Source organism: Arctopsyche grandis, chromosome 13 (genome assembly GCF_051622035.1).
Source record: "Arctopsyche grandis isolate Sample6627 chromosome 13, ASM5162203v2, whole genome shotgun sequence".
In the NCBI taxonomy this organism is placed as follows: Eukaryota; Metazoa; Arthropoda; class Insecta; order Trichoptera; family Hydropsychidae; genus Arctopsyche; species Arctopsyche grandis.
The window spans coordinates 28,570,299-28,590,451 of NC_135367.1; the positions used below are offsets into that span (position 1 = coordinate 28,570,299).

Here is a 20,153-nt window from a genome sequence, read left to right on the forward strand (position 1 = left end):
TTAAACGCCTATAACTTTTTCTTTTTTCACTCTATATTTTATAAAATTTTTTTTAATATATACATATATTTTTAGTTCACTCATTATAAAATATTTTTATCCTTCACCCGGGGGTTTAATGTCCAGGGGTTTTTTGATCGGGGGTATTTGTCCGGGGGGTATGTTTTCAGGGAGTAAGTGTCCTAGAACCGTAGGTAGGTAGGTAGTTTTTTCCTTTTTTTTCATATTAAATTAAATATATTTAAAAGGTATTTGAAAAAAGTTCAACTACGTGGGAGTCGACCGGGGATGACCGACGACACATTTATTCAAATTTTTTTGTATTTAATAACTTAATATGCCAATACCCATGCGATGATCATCGGGTACAACACTAGTGTAATATAACAGTCACAAAATGGCTTGAGAATCTGTGATGCAAGCGAAACGTCTTTGACTTCCTCACACAGCTATGTAGAAATCCTAAATAAATATTTGCACGAACCCTTCACTTGAGAAGTTGGACAGAGCAAGTAAAATTGTTAATTTGAACAATTCATAGAATTTGTAATGCAATTAAAGTTCCAATCCATACACAATTTTAAACTCGCACACCATAATAAAATTTACCATAAAGTGCGAAAATCGACATCGGCATTTTAGAGATGTTCACAGTATGATGTTTGCTCGTCTCAATACAGTTAATAAAAGCTATTTCGTCGGGGTAATCCAGCAAGACGGTTAATCCCCGTTAACCCTCTCAGGTCGCCACCGCTGATTACCCTTAGAGCCGGTCGACCGGGGCCTAATTGTGACCGCGAATTGTCTTTGGCCACCCCTGAAAACTTGCTTCATTAATATTTAGTAGGTCTGCAACGGCCAAGTTCGAACAATTTCGTAAACGCACACACACACACACGTACCCAGCTATCGCCAATCTGTGCAGCAAGTCTGGTGAATCTATCATACTTTTAGATCTATCGGATTATGTAACGCGACGATCTGTAACTTCGTTCTAATACTTTCCATTTGAAAGTCTCGGCGTTCGTTAAGCGTTTCATTCTCTTCGACATGAATATTTCATCTCGGTCATTTCTGTTTCTTTTGGTTTGGAGCGATCTTTCTCACTTGAGCGGTCGCTCGTTGAATATCAATGCTGAAGTGGTGGATCGTTGATCGTTGAAGTCGTTGAATTTTATGAAGGTGGATTTTAAGTTTTTAATTCCTTTCTTCTTTTGGATAGTTGAAAAGATGTGCGGATTTATGGGATTAATTTTATTTCGATTTATATTGTCTTATGTTTCATTTTGTTTGACGAAACTCCAAGTATTGAAATGGTAAATAAAATGAATTTTACTATCATTTATATAATATGGCTCCTCCGTCTGAGATAACGCTTGCCGTACTGTAATAGTCGATTCGACATACATTGTATGTACGTCACTGCTAAAACATAAACAAAGATATTACAATAAAATAAAAAAACTTCTATTTATATACTAATCGATGTCAATCTTTCTGCTTCGTTCACAATTTACCGTCAACTATTGAAAATTTATTTATTTAATATTTTTTTCTATCGGTGTTTTATATTGTTTATATGTAGGTAGGGGTATCCGGACATGTACCCCCTGGACATTAACCCCCGTGCAAATAGCTCGATGGATAAAAATTGTTTAAAAATAGTAATAAATAAGAATAAATTAAGTGTGGTATTTTGGTGAATCGGTGTTTTATATTGTATACTAGTTGTTTTACCCGGATTCGCTCAGTATTTGTTATATAAACAGCATAAACATGGTGAATCTAATAGTAAATATTCATTTGTGTTTTTATTAAATTTATTTGAATCGAAAAAAATATAATATTCAACCAATTGAATTGTCTTCATAGAAACTTTGTTTTGTTTACAAAGTTCCGAACCAATATTGTACATGTATATGAAGGTATGTACATAGGTCGGTAGTTTTTACCATTTTATTCATATTAAACAATTAAATATATTTAAAAGGTATTTGAAAGGTATCAGCCTAGTGCGTATCGCACACAGGCGGTAGCGTGAGAGCACGCGGCGATGCGCGGGATTTATTTTTGCGTCACAATTTTTTTCAGTTATATCGGGTTTATATTCCGACATACAGGACCGACACATTTCTTTTATTTTTTTTTTATTTAATAACTTAATATGCCAACACCCATGTGATGATATATCATCGGGTACAACACTAGTCATTTAATAATAAGCATCAAAATATCAATAGAGTGCACTTCAAATCTAAGAGATTAAACTCACCGAACATTGCCAAATTGAATCAATGTGCGCATAATTATCGGTTCATCGAATCGTCGATCAATCTTTCGAGCGAGCCTTTCGATAGATTGCACTAGGAGAGGGTGGCGAGAACAACCCTTAACTGGCGTCGTAATTAAGTGTATTCTGTCGCCGTCCAATGATAAATTACAGCGCCGAGTGTTGCCAGTAATATTTTCTAGTTCCCGTCTGTCGCCCAGCCACCCCCTACCCGGAAAACCCCACACTCTCCACATCGAAAACCGAAACTCCGATACTGAGCTCACCCTCCCCCCCCCCCTCCACCTTTCCCCACGGTGTATAGGCGACCGCATTTTATTTCACATGTAATTTCTGGACAGGGGTAGTTCTGGGGGGTGTGTTCGGGTTCAAGTTTTTCACCCACGTCGTTCCCGCCCACCGCTGTCCTCCTGTGTTGTTGTATTTTTATTTTTTTTATGCTCCAACTGCGAACACTCTGTAAACGAAGTCTATAAATTTTTACGCTCTTTATTGTTTTTTGTGTTTCTTTTTTCCTTTTTTTTCTCGTAGTAGGGTAGGACGCGTTTTGTTCATATTCAATCCCGGCATAATATATTTTCCGTGTTTTGTTTCGGTCTTTATTTTTTGTTTTACTTACAAATAATAAACTATTCAATTTTCTGTAAACTTTGAATGTACATGTAAATCGAGATTGATTTTCCGTTTTTTAAGTGAGTTTTATTTTTATTGCCGTGTTGAAATGTTTATGTTTTGATTTGTTTTCACTTTTAATAGATATTTACTGTTAGCGAACCAACAACACTTACAAAGTCTCTTTCGAAATTATATATTAGATATATGTGGCTAACGATTTATTCTAATTACTAACCCCTTTATTTGGTACTATGTAAATTGCTCGAATGTTATGTTGTTCGAAAACGAATTTCTCGAATAACATACTGCTCGAACATCATATTTTTCGCAATAAATTTTGCTCGAATGAAAACATGAAATTTTTTATCAATATAATATTTTTCATAATCCACGTGATACGACGAATTGTGCATAATTGACAAAAAGCTTTATCATAAAAAAATCAGTAAATAAGTGGAAAAATTCCTATTTCATTTCGAGCAAAATGTATTTCGAAGAAACGACCTTCGAGGGACTCATATTTAGAGCGATTTGAATTTTTAGAAAATGCTTTTTGAACAATTCATCAGATTTTCTCTTAATTTAAGTGATTTAAATAAGTAACGATTTATATTAATAAATGACCAAAAGGCATTTAAAGTTAATTGATGATAAGTAAAAATGCAAGCCATTTCTTATTTTAACTATCGTTTTAACTTTATTTTAAAGAACAGATAAGTAACATACATATTTTATTATTTACGTAGACTATCAGCCGAATATACACTTGGCCGAGGGATGTTTTGTCTAGCGGACATTTGGCCGATTGTGTATCAAAATTACTCGAAACGCGCTGAAAACAGATAAATTATTCAGAAATCACCGTGACCTCATAAAATTAAAATTTTTCCATAAATTTAGACAATTAAAGATTCCAATCAGTCAAATGTCCGTGGGCCTTATGTCCGATTGACCAAGCTCTCGTCGGCCAAGTGTCCATTCGGCCAATAGTCCGTCAACCATTTTATTTGCAAATTTCAATAACATGCGTATGTATTATAGTTTCGATTAAGAAAGGGTCACAACAACAGTGAATGATTGCATTGTGATTAGATTCAATTCGCCTGTTTCTCCATTGATTTTCCATTTTTTTTTTTAAGTCCGCATATTATTTTTGTAATAATAATTTAACGGTGCGGCCATTAGCCGCCGGATTTTCCGGGTCGGTCCGGACTCCGTGACGGGCATTTTCCGCTATGTGTCGGAATTTTCTGCTCCGTAAAGCTTTCCTGAAAATCTGTCGTTGCGTATACACACCCACCCACCCACCCCACCCACTGTAAACACGCCCAAGAATAATTTATTGCCTATGATTCATGGCAAATTTTTAAATAGTGGCCGTCGTCGCTTCGGTAATTAACGAAAGTTCAGATTTAATCTCTTTAACGACAAATTCAAATCCCTCACGATACACTGATTTTTTTTTTAAATAAAATCAATATCACCACCAAATTGACCCCAATACCAATAAAAATAGTAATAAAACGTATCCAATTTACAAATAAATATTTTTATACGTGCTTTAACACAATTTCTAGGAGTATTTTATACGGTTTATAACCTATTTTTATATAGTTTTCAACTACAGTATTTTTTTCAAGTTTGTTTTTTAAATCAAGACCTGCCTTGCAATAAATTATGTAAAAAATCTGGATTTAAAATATTACCTGCTATGAATTTTCAACGATTTTACAATACAATATATAAAAAAAAATCCATTTGAAGTATATAAAAGTAATCAGTAAATCATTTTTTTCTATTGTCAGAAATCAGCATTAAATCAGCTGATAACTAAAAATAAAATATCACTGTTTGATCTGTGTACATGTGTAGCTTGTATTGGTTAGAAAGTTTGTTTTAGAGAAATAAACAATGCAATTTGAGGTTATGGGTAGCTGTTGAACTAATTGTATGTATGTAAGCTTATTGTAAAAAACTAAATGTTTGTAAGCTTATTGTAAATCATATTAACAATTAGATACAACATAACTTCTTATTGAATACTTATCTCGCAGATAAAACTCCGTGAAGAGATATACTTTTAGCCGTGAAATGTCAGATTTGACATCTTTGGCCATAAATCAATATATATATCGTGTATTACCCTACACGCCAAATTTGAAATTTATATATATATACATATGTGAGTTAAAACCATAAATATTTATATATTAGAGACAAGGAGAACCAATAGAGCAAATTTCATAAAATATAGAGTGAATTATAGGCGTTTAAACAATTAAAATCTTATATCGCCATATCAAGGCGAACAGGTTGGAAGATACGGGACGAACGCTTATTAAACGTCAAGAAGATTTACTTTCCGCGTGTTTAAAACGCGTTGTATACGATATTTTATCTCCAACGTAATGGCAGACGATACATTAACGTGTATTGATGACCAAAATGAGCAATATGGCAAAGTATGAAAAGTATGGATAAGAGATAAAAATGACCACTGACACGAAAGCCATGTGAAACGTAAAGGAGGTATGTTAAAAATATTTAATGATCAATCTTTTCCATAAAATTGTCAGTATCGGTATTAAAATAAAAAAAAATGATTTGATTATTTGAAAAGATTTTGATCAATTTTTAAATACAGATGGTTAATAATTTAATGGTTAATTACTGTATTTGAATTTGGTCAGTTATTCAATCAGTTTGTACAATAAATACTATATTTTATTGCTTTCTGAATTTCTATAGGGTAATATTACAAAAAATCACTTTGCTGTTGTGAATTTAGAACTATGTATATGTCAAATTTCGAAGCTAAAGTCAAAATAAGCTTACGATTTAGTTAAAATACTGACATAGCCTATCAGAGTCACATGGTCAAGGAAATGCGAGGAAGTGGGGGGGGGGGTGGAGCATCATGTGACGTCAGGCCAAGCGAAGACAGGCATGTGCGATGTCAGACCGAGCGACGGGTGACACATAAACACATCCACGAAGACACACATATTCATTCATCATTTCGAATGGGTTAGATCACTGAGCGTGTAATGCGCGCACTCAACTTTTTACGATTAAAAATACGTGCGTGCGCACGCGTGCTTATAAATTACCTTACATCATATTTATTATATATAAAACACTAGCTATATCCGGCATGCGTTGAAATGGCACAATAACACATGCAATTCCCGTTCCCATTCCCGTTCCTGTTCCCGTTCCCGTCCTAATTTGTGGGAAAAATGCAGGTGGCGAACTTGACTTGACTTGACTAAAAAAACAATAGTAAATAAAAAAATAAAATATATATATATATATATATATATATATATATATATATATATATATATATATATATATATATATATATATATAAATATATATATATTTATTTATTTATTTACTTAATATACAAGTATACCACAGTGTCTTTACAGGTCACCCCAATATGATACTGTAGCCAGACAATACATAAAAGATCAAAAACATAAGAAAAAATAAAACAACAATAATAGAAAAACAAATAAAATAAAACATTAAAAAAATTGTACATAAAAATTAAAAATTGAAAAATTGAGAATTAAAAAAAAAATTGAAAAATCAAAAATTAAAAAAAAAATTAAAAATTACAAATTGAAAATAATAAACAAAAATCACATATATATAAATATATAAATATTTTAAATTGAATTAAAAGTAAATTAAAAAGCTTGCACATATGCGACAGTTCCATGCTTACATTCTTCAAAGTAACAGTGTTAAAGTCCCCTACAAATGAAATATTTTTACTCTTTAAAAAGTTAAATTCCTCTTGTAAAAAAAAAAAACTTCAGAGATCTTATCGTTTTGATTTGGAGGAAAATATACTACACAAATATAGATGGAACACCGCGGAAGATCAACTCGAACCCAAAGATGTTCACCAACTGATTGAAGACGGTGAATTTGTTGAGCAGACCGCACACGATCGGCACGAACAGCCAGTAAAACACCGCCTCCTCTGCTGCCTCTATCTTTTCTAAAAACTAAGTATCTATCATCGAATATCTCGAAGTCGCAAACAGATTCATTTAGCCAAGTCTCCGTAAGTGCAATGAAGTCATGATGCTGTGCCAGAACAGAAGAAAGGCAATCAACAGTTTTGGAATTAAGGCCCCTAACATTCTGGTACAACATTGTCATCTTGCGAATCTTGCGAACCCTATTGGTTATAGGGTGCCGGGCTCCGACGAAATTTCCATGGGTTGAAAGCTATACCAGCGGGCCAAAAGTTCGGATTCAAGACACTAGTATAGACAGCTTCGATGACAGATAATTTGAAAGAAGAGTAAACTTTAGGACCCTTCGAGTTTAATTTTACAGCTGTAGCATCACTGGATGGCAATTTCATGTTAACGTAATTAGTTAATGAGTCAATGGTGGTGTCATTGTGAAGATAAATAACATATATATATATATATATATATATATATATATATATATATATATATATATATATATATATATATATATATATATATATATATATATATATATATATATATATATATATATATATATATATATATATATATATATATATACATATATAGATATAACTTTATTTTAATTTTTTTATCAATTCTTTTCACCACACTAGTTCATTATAATTACTGCTCCAAATGGAATGACTGTTTGCTTAATTATAATGAATGAATTCCGATTGTACTGACCGTTTTATTTATTTACTGACCATTTATATAATTAACTGACAATTCATTATAATATCTGACCCGAATTGCTTAATCCTACTGCCCAATTTAAAATTACAACCACGTGTTACACAATATAGGCATCAATGCTATCTGATTAGAAAGAGGCGCCTTTTTGATAAAATATTTAATTAATATCCCAACCGGAACATGCCTCCCGTTTTTGAACGTTCACGCACGCCTATAACACAGGACTTGATTCACTTTCGCCGGAAAACGAACTCAAAGGGCATGCAAACGACGTTTATACCCGAGCACACCCCGGGGCTACATTCCGCACAAAGCCCCGTACACATACTTGTATAAACGTGAAATTAGCGTATTTGATAATTGCCCTTTGGGTATGTCTAGGACCTAGAGTGAGAGAGAGACCCAAGACTCAAAACCTAACCCCTCCCACCTCTTCGAACCCTTAAGAGTGTCATTGTGCGCGAACGTGCGCGGACATGTATCGATACAGGGTACACAATGGCGCCTCGACAAAGGCGCCCTTGATATTTCCTCGGGGCGTCAGGGCTCGCTTGACCGACAAAAAGCCTCGACCGAACTGCGATATAATTACCCCCCCCCTCCCCCTCTCACCCCTAGACCCGTGTTCTGAAAGCCTCTTTCTCTGGCTCTCAAATATCAAAGAATTGTCGCCGTTGTGTACCTTCGTTACGGTAAACGGAGCGTACACAATGGCGCCTCGGAAAGAACTCGACCGTGGAGGCGCCTTGTCGGTGCGGTTGACTCCCCGTTCCGGAATCCGTGTCAATTATTTAAAATGTTACACTCGCATTTCGGACAACTTTGTATGTGTATAAGCCTCTCTATATTTTAGCTTTTTGCTTACGTAAAAATTTGATAGGCAATTTAACGGTGAATAAAGCCTTTTGTCTCGCGTGATGGTCACATAAATTAAATTTTGAGCTTTCAAATAATGTTTTTCTTTCTATATGTCAGTCATTTAATTTGTTATTTCATAAATATTCAACCTCCCTCTCCTCCCCCCTCCTAGATGTATTTATGGAGCTCATACGAATTCTTGCAATACTTATATACATACATGCACTCAACTTACGTGCAGTCGATTTTAAAGGGTACTATTTATTGGCCTGGAAAAATAGTCCTATTTCCAGAAATATTAGGTATTTATCATGACATATAATGCAAATGACCATGTCTTAAACATTTCACCCCTCTCTAAAATAGCTCGCACGACACAATCAAACGTCAAATAGGTTGCCAGTAACAAAAATAAATACCGATCCTAACAACCTAATCTTAAATGAATAAAGCCAACCCTAACATAACTTAACGAAACCTAACCTTAAATAAATAAGTGTTGGCTACTATGTTTTTACGATGTATTTGGATGGATACGATCTGTGTACCATGAGGAGAGGGGAATGGACAGGAGCCGGGCGACAAGCTATCATCCAATTGTCAAAAATTATAATTGTGCCAGTGAAAATGTAACTGGATATGATTTCAGTTAACTATATATACCTTGTGAAAATGTAACTGGTTATGATTTCACTGAAACGTCAAATTTCATTTTTGTTACTGACAACCTATTTGACGTTTGATTTACCGGGCGGACACCGATTGGGTCGTGCGAGATATTTTAGAGACGTGAATTTGACATTAAATGTCGTTTTGACATATGTCGTGTAATTTATTTTTTGCCAAAAATAGTATCCCAATTTTTTAAATACGAAATTTATTGTTTATTTTTGTTTCTTTATTCGCATTTTAAATTAACAAATAAATGTATTTGTTTTTTATATTTTTTTTATTTTCATTTGAGAAATGCAAAATTTTATTATTTACAAATTATACGTCTGGAATTTTGTTTTAATTAAATTTAAGTCTGAAAAATGAGTGCGAAATTGACACCTCGTGTCAAGGCTTTTTAAACGTTGGATGTTTTTTTCCTTAAAATAGACAAAGAAAATTTTCTTTGTACTATCATGTTCAAAAGCCCATTCTGGAGGGTTCTTCTACTTTGAATATACCTACATATACAGTACATGTATATGTATGTAGATGTGTAAACTTAATAATAATTTTCGAGACGAAGTCGAGTTTGTTAGGGAAATCGTCCTTTTGAGTTTTCACAGACGCTTTTCCGGCTTTTGCACCAGCACACATACATATACAAACAAATATTGTTCGCAATCACCATCAAGACATCAAAGGATCTCTTTAAAAGTTGCGCCATGCGAGCTTTCAGCTTACACTAACCAGTCCTGAGTCTATTCAAAAAGTTAAATTAGAACGTTATATTTTACACAGAATCATGAAAATCCTTCTACAATATATTATAGAGAAATTTATGACATTTAAAATGATACGATTCATTTTGAAGGGACGCGTCGCATTTTTTATTTCCTCTGAAATGTTTTATTACTACACATGTTATGCGTAATGGGCGCGGAAGGAAAAGGTTTCATTTTTTTTATTTCTCCTAGTTGTAAAGGTAGGATGTAATTTAAAGGCTTGCCGAGCATTAAATCCAGTTGATGAGAAATTATGCTAATAAATATCCCTCGCATTTCTCGGATAACCGTGGGGGTGAATAAAACGACGGGTAAGGAGGGGGGGGTTCAGTTGTGTCCTTCGCATTCGCACATTTTTGCGCACACGAGCGCGACATTCCCACCCCCATCGACACAGGAATGATCCCAGGCACCATGGGGATGAGAGGGGAAGCTCAGGTGGTTTTTTGGAAAATTTAAAAAGTGAAATGAGAACCTTTCGGACGACGCCGTGCAAGCCGGGGGAAGGGGCCCGGCTTATCCCGGGTTTTTCCGGGGCAATACGTTTTCGGCGATTTCCCCCGAGGAATGCAAATAACAAAAGGAGCAGCCGGGGGTGGAAATAAGGCTCTCTAGGTCCATCTGCGCGCTTTTGCCCGGCGCGAAGAAATGATGCGAAAAAAGTTCAGTTTGTCGCGAACGGACCCAAGCCTAATGCGAGCATTTGTCACGACGACCGTGTGTAGGTTTTCCACCTCCAAACACCTATGTTTGTGTATTTTCCTCTGTAGCCTCCACTGACACTTCTTCGGCTCGGTGACCACATGTGTTCTCATATTTTAAAATGTGCGCTTTTGTGCCAAAACAACTTGAATAAATTTTGGCTCGCTTTCAAAGCATTCTAAATAACTCACGGCTCATCCTTAAAAAATATTTTTAAACACTACATATAAGTTTCATTCAGAAACTGAATTTTCTATAAAACTAATCAAAATAACCCTCGGCAAATATAGCTCAAGTCTTCCCTACAAAATAAACAACCATTTCATCAATTGCGTCCAACATCATTTAGACCTATGTACATACATATGTATGTATCATCACCACTTGCGACCTAAAATGGTCCTCTCATATTAAACATATTGTAAAAAAATGTTACTCATTTTTGTATGTAATAAAACGTGTATTCGATTTTCTGAACTTGACTATATTATCAAAAATATATGTATACAAAACTTTTATCAGACCTAAACTAGAATACGCTTTTAGCATATGGAATCCTCATTTTACAAAATTTAATATACTCGTATGTATCGAAAGCATACACAAAGGAGAATTAAAAAAATCCTTCTGAACTTAATTCACTTTCTTATAACGAAAGATTGAAAATATTGAATCTTACTACACTGGAGACGAGAAGAAAAAGAGGCGACTTAATCGAAGTCTTTAAAATACTAAATAATCATTATAAATTTCATATGTCAAATCTTTTTACATTCAACGAAAACACTCAACTCTGAGTTCACTCGCTTAGACTTCAAAAAGAAAAATCTAATAAATTGATCAAAGATTCCTTCTTTTCAAACAGAGTGGTTTCAGTTTGGAATAGTATTCCCAATAATATTGTAATTTCCGATAACCTTGAAATGTTTAAGAATAAGCTTGATGTATTTCTTGAACTTAAAGGATTTCTGTAAATCTTCTTATTTACTTTTTTCTCTCTTATTTTTATTTTAATATTTTCATTTGGAATGTTTTTTTTTTATTTTACTTATTTCTCATTTAATTCACATATATGTATAGGTAAATCAAACCCCTTGGATCTATCGGCTTTGCCACCTCCCCCAAATATGTTAAATAAATAAATAAAATGAACATTCATTGTCGCTGCTTCATTGTAGCTTGTGTAAGTTTATGAAGCAGATATTTCCAAAACGCTTCAAAATGTCTTTTATGGTGCACTTCGAGGAAGTAGAAAGGAAAATTAATTAATTGGTGGGTTGGAAGAACATTAAGCTGTGGCAATTTCATATATAGGTAGAACCATCTTATCTGTGTACTGTATATGATGAGATTGTAGACTTTTAATAGAAATCGGTCATATTTTCATTTGGCATATGTACATACATAGAAAGAAATAGTTTTGTCGAAAATTAAACCAAAAAGAGAATTGTTCTTTGGTATGTTTGCTGAAAATTTTCAATTTTAAAATTAGTACAAATCTATTCATGAAAGGTTCATAGTGCAATATTTTTAAAAGCACCAAAATATGAAAAAATAATTTAATCTTGACCACATACAATGTTTTATTATATTACAAATATTTATTATTTCAAAAATGTATTATAATATTATATTTATGTACATACATAAATTGATACTGTTTATTCATTTATATTACAATATACATATGTATTTTGGAAAGCGGCATAGCCGATGGCCCCAAAGGGTTTATCTTTACATTAAATAAAAAGCATATCAATTAAAAATTAAAGAAATATTAAATATTAAATAACAATATGCATTAAATAATTATGATAAATTCAACAAAAAACAAAACAAACGAAAAAAATAACAAATGAAAAACAAAAGTCGCAGTGTAGAAATCCATTCACTGTAAAGAATAAATCAAGTTCATTTTTAAAATGGTTCAAGTAACTATTATAACGGCTTTGGTAAGCTGTTTCAAACTTTATCCACTCTCTGTTGTTTATTTTAATTTGCATGTTATAAAAAATAGTTCAAAATCCAATTTAAAAATCCCAGAATCCGTCGATATATTTTGTATATATACATATAAACCGCTTTTTGTCCAATGAATAATATTTGATATTTTCGAATTTCGTTTTATATGAGAGGGCGATCTATTGTTTGCGAGCGATAAACATTTACATTTGGAACTATGATATTACGATTTTGCATAGTGTATTTTGTGTTTCAAGACTTTCGATCAAACATCTAGTCATAATCTAATTGCTTATTCATCGTACGTTTGATGTTTTTGAACTGGAGTCGGCCGGGCCGTTTGTTTTTCTTCGTCCGCATCTTTTACATCTTTTCTTCTGTTTGTCTTTCCTCCTCTTCTACTCGTCTTTGCCTCCCCGAAAACATCCCGCCCACTCGTCCGCCCACCCGCCCCCGCCATTATGTCGTCTGGTGGTGTTTTAGACGTATACTTCCATCGAATCGCATATTCAATTTAAATTTTCGTACACACCCGCCCACCACACGTAGCGGATCCGCAAAAACAAATACGACTTTCGAAACTCGTGCGATAAATATGTAGATTGTTTCTGTTTTCTTATTTATGTTTTAGTGGAAATCATTCGGAAAATTATTTACGAACGTTCAAGCCCCCATTTTGTGAACGATTTCAAACAGAATGCTATATTTGTTCTGGTAATAAATAATAAGCAAACATACATAAATTCCGATCGAACACGTGCAAATATTGTTTATATTTCGATTTTCAATACGTTTTCATATACCATTACAACCTTTATACATAAATATGTATTTCAAACTAAAACGAAAAAGCTTGTTAAGGAAACATCAACGCATGTGTATCATATTAAAAGCGCGAAACCCAACTAATAATATACACACTTAATAATATGTTTATACATTTGATCAATTCAAAAACGTTCATAGATCAGAGCGTGTTCGATTTTTACGCACATGTAAGTTTAGTTTTGCTCGTTTATTACTATCATTAGTTTTTACCAAACCGTGACACCAATTTTACGACTAACTGTACACAGTTTATGTACAAATCTATGTATACGTTTATACAATAATTTAATTTTAATTAATATTTTTTACATACCTCTTTTATGTTTCACTTACGATTATTTAAATATACAACAAATAAATTGCTTTGAAGCATATGTTTATGTTTATATATGGAATAAATCATTTCCGCCCATTTGTCGAAAATTTAATTAATTTGCTTCAATTTTCCGATATCTCCAAGTTAAATTAAACAAAGTTTCATTATTTTTACATAACAACATAATTTTATATGAAAAAACGTTTCGATAAATGTTATTCAAACCAATTTATACCAATATTATTTTTTCCTCAATACAGCATGGATGTATTCAACCCCGATGTTTACAAAAAAAAATTGTAAAAATTTTTCATCAAGGTATCGCGTTTTATCATATTTAATAATATAAAAAATTGGACACGAAAGCATGAGAACGTAAACAAAAAATGAAAGCAAATGGGCCAACTTTCAGCAAATACTAATTAATTACATATCGAATGAAAGGCGATCATCGTCAACGATGAAATGCACGATTCGATTTCGAGATTCGTTAATGATGTACCTGCCGTGCAAGAAGACGAGCAAAAGGTATATAAAAAAACGACATTGTTAGCGTTGTTGAATTTCATTACCGCTGCGAAGAAGCGGAAGAAGAAAAGCCTCGTTATTTTCCGGTCGGCGCGGTATGAACGAAGGATAAAAATTTAGATAGAATTTACGGAAGCAATTTCTTTTTAATTAGTCCACCGGTCGTATCTAAGACGAGACGGATATAATCGGAGAGCGAAATGCAGGTCTTTCTCTCTTTCTCTTCCTTGTGGGAGATAGAAAAGACCGGAGGGAAGGGGAGAGTTTTCCGCGGGATTGCTTCCAAATTAATTTCGGAAAACTCTTCCGTTATTCAAAGACGGCGAAGAAAAGCGCGACGCGCTCTGCCGCGCGAAAATTTTCCGCAGTTTAATCCGAAACGCGGGTCATTGGACTTTTAGAATTGATCGAATTGAATCCTGGGAAGCTTTCTCTTACGGCACTTGTACACACTTTCGAGGAAAATGAGTCCAAGAGATACTCGAGTCTATTAGTAACTTTGCCTGTATTGAAAAATTTCCAAAGAATGCGCGAAAAAAAGTCGTCTCTAACTTTTAATGAGACATTTTATTCTATAATGCTGTATTCTTAATGATGTAAGTGAATGTTTTTTCTTTGAAAATCGAAGAAAGAAGAATCTTAAATTATGAAAATAAATTTTATTTAAAAAAAAAAGTGTCACATGTTGCTTTATTCATTACTGAAAATCGTCCGAGATATCTTTGGAGATGTCTCTCCAATATTTTAGATTTTATTTCAGTTGACTGATTTATCTCAATTCAGTGTATCGGGGAAGTAATTTTTCTTCTTGTTTTCTCTTCATAACACTTTCTACGAACAGAAAATTGGAAAATTGGGTATTGAAATTAAATTGCTCTTCGGCAATATAAATATTGTGATAAAATTCAATTAACTTTTAAAAAATTTTATTTATAATTCTTAGATTGTTGTTTATATGCATATGTATGTACATACATACATACCGATATCTTCCTTTCTTATAATTCTGTGCCTTCTTAAATATCAGCTATCGTTCAAGGCTTGTTAAATTCGCTATAAAGGAGCTGCAAATGACTGCTAATTGGAATTTTTTTTTAATAGATATATGAAATTCTGTATTTTTTTGAAAATATAGTCTTGTTTATAATTTAATAGTACTTTTACCCGGCTTTGCTCGGTATTTGTAATATAAACCGCTTAAACATGGCCAATCTAATAGTAAACATTTGATTAAATTTATTTGAATAGTTTTATTGTATTTAAATTTATTTGAATATTCATTTATTCGATGACGTCATGGATTTACGAACCAACATTTCATATTTTCTTACATACTAACAAAGTCTCTTTCGAAATTATATATAAGATTAGCATTTTCAAACTAATTGGTACTTTATTTTAATACCCGTCTTTTTCCACAGTTTCTTTTCTATTGCGTCAATACTACCATAGAAAAAGACGAGAAAATGAAATAACTTTTATTATAACCGATATTATTATTTTTTTAAATAAACGTATAAATACATTTTGTGTTCTTCAGATTTTGTAAATACAGTGATTATATAATAATAAAATGCTGCATTGTTTATAATTAATTTTCACGTTGTCACAGGAAATTGGGGTCTTCCTGTCAAACCTTCCTGGTATATATCTACATATGTATGTAAAAATAAAATAAAATAAAATATATATCATAATAAGGAACATCGGATAACATTATAATATATATATTAAATGAAAATTGTATATTATCCACATAAAATATTTGTGTAGAAAATGAAATACCATTTGAACATACATACAATTACCATTGGCACGTTACCCAACATGTTTTCTTCTTTGTTGATATTCGATTGATTTTCCAACAAAACACTTACAATTCACCGACAATTCCCCGTAGTTCCAACCGAACAATACATCATACTAATCGATCTGTGTATTTCCCATTACAGTTCCACCGCAGAAGATCGTATTGTCGGACGATGCTGGCATCGAGAAGACGTCGGTCGTCGGTCCATTCATGGAGGGTGGACGTCTGGTGCTAAGATGCGACATTTATGGAGGTAAATAACACAATAAAATATCGTTATACGGCCGGCGATGAAAATTCGCGCGGAAAATCCTACGGAAAACGTAAACATCTCCCGTTACGCGGAGAGGGCGCGCACGAGCCGGCCCTTATCGTAAACATTAATTATTATGGCAATTTCGACCCGTTATTGTTGCGTAAACAAATTACGCCGAAAATGACACGGTGGTACTCCTTTGATTGCGACATCGTGAATCAAAAAAGTTGCCTCGTAAAACTGGTGGGTGTCGTAAAAACTTTCAGCGGTCACAAACATTTTTTTTCTGCCTGCACGAATGTTGTGCATTTTAAACGAAAATATTGTCACACATATTGTCGTGGAGGTAATTTCCATCATATTATATTGCATCATACACACGTATAACCTGTCCATTGTAGAAATCATAGTCTGTATGTGTAAATTTCAATCGTAATTAGTGTCTGACTTTATTTAAACCTTTATTCCACTATGTAATCTATATATTTATTTATTTAAAGTTTGGACTATTGTAGCATTACAGGAATTCCTAATGCGCCACAATGGTCAAAAATATAAGAGAAAAGAAACAAAATAATAACTAAAGAAATTAGACATGATAAAAATAAAACATATACATGTACGTACATATATACACAAACAACACATTTAACAAAATCATAAAAATAATAAGCTATATAATAGCGGATGATTATAATAATTACAAATTATAAAAAAAAACAACAAAGAAGGGAATGTCTTTTAAAAGAAAAAATATATAAACATATGTATGTATATACACAGACAAAAATACATTTATTCATAATCATAAAAAACAATAGCAATTAATAATAGCAGATAATGTAAAAATATAACATAAGGAATGTCTTGTTATATTTTTACAGCCAGTAGAACCAACTGCAAATACAAAACATCTCTGTGAGGCCCAAATGGAAGAGAATAAATCAAAATTCCATTCCAAATCACCATCAATCATGAAAGCAATGATGAGCGCAGACTACCAGACAAATAAGCTAGAATAATATCCGACAATTTACGCTCACTATATACATACCTATAAATAAAATTGAATGCCTGTTTGTCAGTTTGTCGGTCTGTCTGTCTGTCTGTCTCATATAGGCTCTTAAATCACTCAACTGATTACGATGGAACTTTCAGAATGTGTTGTATGCATTTTCGGGAAGCTTACTGTGAAAAAAAAACCTCTAAATAATAATATTCGTAATTACGATTTTACCGACGCGAAAGTTTGAAACGCCATTACGTAGTCAAGGAAATGTGTTCGTTGGTGACCACGTCACCAGTTGGTTTATGGTGACACGGCGTTGAAGAGACGTTGTTGAGCTCCAACCATCACTTGAAACGGGAACGGGAACGGGAATTTCAAGCCTTATTCTGGCATTGTAACGCATGTCGGGTTCAGCTAGTATTAAATAAAAATGTAGGATCAAAATTATATGCGAATACGTCCCATTAATTTTGAGACTCGAATCTACATAGTATGTAGATAGAATTTAAGGTTTGTGCCTAAAAATATAATCTCAAATGAACGACTCTTTCAGTATGATTAAACTGGAATTTTCCATTGTACATATCTAAGGATTCGTTTCCATTATTTCATTTTATATTTTTTCCAGTATTTTTTTTTTATATTTTTTCGTTCCACCTTGTTCATGGTTGATGAATACCGAGAACATCACAAAGAACAGCTTACATACATATATTATCAATTTATTATTATTACAGAAGAACATCGATTATCTGATAAAATATAAATTTATATTTTTTTCATCAGATCAGATTTTGAATTAATCACGGAAAATATACCCGTCGACATTTTTATTTCATTTTTTACGCTCTAAGCTACCATTAAAATTGTATCAAAAATTTTCTAATCTGCAATATTCGACAGTCAAAATTATATAACACTCCAAAAATACATATGTATGTATTTTTACTATAAACTATAGCTTTAGCAAAATATTATTATAACGTTATAATTTACGGAACCACATATGAATTTCTAATTAAAAAATTTGCCATTTTTTTCTATACAAAGATTGGATCATGCGAAAATTCGGACCCGAGATTTTGACTGATTCGATCACTGTTCACGTTTTCATCACATCATTCATCAATTCACATCACGTGTGTGTGTGAATTTTGAAAATTTTTTGAACATCGTTAGTCCTATCGAACTGAAACTTATTATTGATTACTGAATTTCTTATCGATACGACGTAAATTTTTAAGTTAAATGGAAATGGTATTCAATTATCTTCCGAACCACTAACTGAATTTTTGAATATTTTTACCTGAACCGGAAGTAGTACTTTTACTCTAGAGAATCGAGGTTTTTTATGCTTTTCTCAGAAACCTTTGGGTTTATTGAACTGAAATTTCATATCTAGAAGTTTAGCTTATGTAAAAGTTATGTATAAAATTTGGTAAGCATCCGTAAACTGGAAGTGACAAATTACCTTTGTTCGATTTTTCTTCCACTATTTTTTTCGACCCCTTAAACATGTGTGTTCTTCACGAAAAAATTCAAGTATAATTTTTGTGTCAATTTAATGAAAATAAAAAAATTTTTTTGAAAAAGAGATTTTTTCCATTAAGAAAGGTCAAAAATATTGTGGCCACTATTCCGGCCACACCTCGGATCGTATCAATCTGAAAATTTATATTTACATTATTTATGTACTAACTTAGAGATGATAAAGTTTTGGGCAGAATTACGAAAAATACTACGAACCAGAAGTAGTATTTTTTTTTTAAACAACATTTCATTATTTTATTTCGACCTTTTAAATTATTTTTATTTTCTTGATATTTAATGTGTATAACACTGATAGTGATTTTAAGTAATAAAAAAAAATTCGAACAAAATCCGACAACCGGAAGTAGAACTTTTATCTTGTGCAAGTTTCCACACATTTGCGCTCAATTTGTATCGAAAATGCTGTCACAACCGTTAGTATTTCACAATGCTGCCGGTATGTGAATGTACATATATGTACGGTTCAATATCGAATTTTGTTTTGTACCCTTCTTATATTACTCAAATACATACATAGATAAAGTCATGGGTTGGTCACATCCGAATTTTTTAATGTAAATGTTTTTGCTTTCAACTTATGTTTGAATTTAAAAAAATTTCCCTAAAGAATGTACTAATATTTACATTTTTTTTTTTAATTTATTCATTTCTATTAGTATTCTATCAGTCTACGATAAATATTTTCTGTCTTTATGTAGTTTTTATTTGAAGGATGTAAATAAGACCTTCGTGAAACCTAATAAGTATATATGTACATATGTGCATATGTATATTCGAGCACACGTCAGTCGGCAAAGGCAACCCCTATTTTTATACACTTTTATTAAAACTCGGAGCATTTCCACTGACAGAGACGAAGTTTTCGACATACATACTCGTGCATTTGTACATATGTACGTACATATAGTACGTAATAATGATTTTCGGTTGCGAGTGGAGAGGAGCGTGTGTGTTCGTCTCGGCAATTGAGTGACATTCAACCTTTATAACCCGGACTCGCGTCGTGTCATCCATCAGCGAAATTATTCAAAACAATCCTTGGCGCTTCGTCGTGGGAAATAACCCCGCCTATTTGCCGAATAACTGAGTTACTTGAGTAACTTACTTAAAGTTTGACTGTCGCGTTGCCCCTTTGTAACATCGTTGCAACGTCCCGAAACAGCCTCAAGGCTTCGTTTAAGCTCTCAAAACTCCAACTCAACGTTACTCAATCTCTTCGGAATTCCAGCGGTTCGCAGTTAATTTTAATATTTTGATCGATGAGACGATACGTG

The 20,153-nt window shown here is 32.9% G+C and overlaps 1 protein-coding gene across 1 annotated transcript in view; it reads left to right on the forward strand.

The window, feature by feature from the left end:
- Nucleotides 1-20,153, forward strand: part of side-VII (sidestep VII transmembrane protein) — a 278,712-nt gene that overhangs the window by 181,584 nt on the left and 76,975 nt on the right. Inside the window, exon 5 of the mRNA XM_077445052.1 lies at nucleotides 16,206-16,316. Coding sequence (XP_077301178.1) covers nucleotides 16,206-16,316 — 111 coding nt within the window. The remainder of the gene's footprint in view (nucleotides 1-16,205; nucleotides 16,317-20,153) is intronic.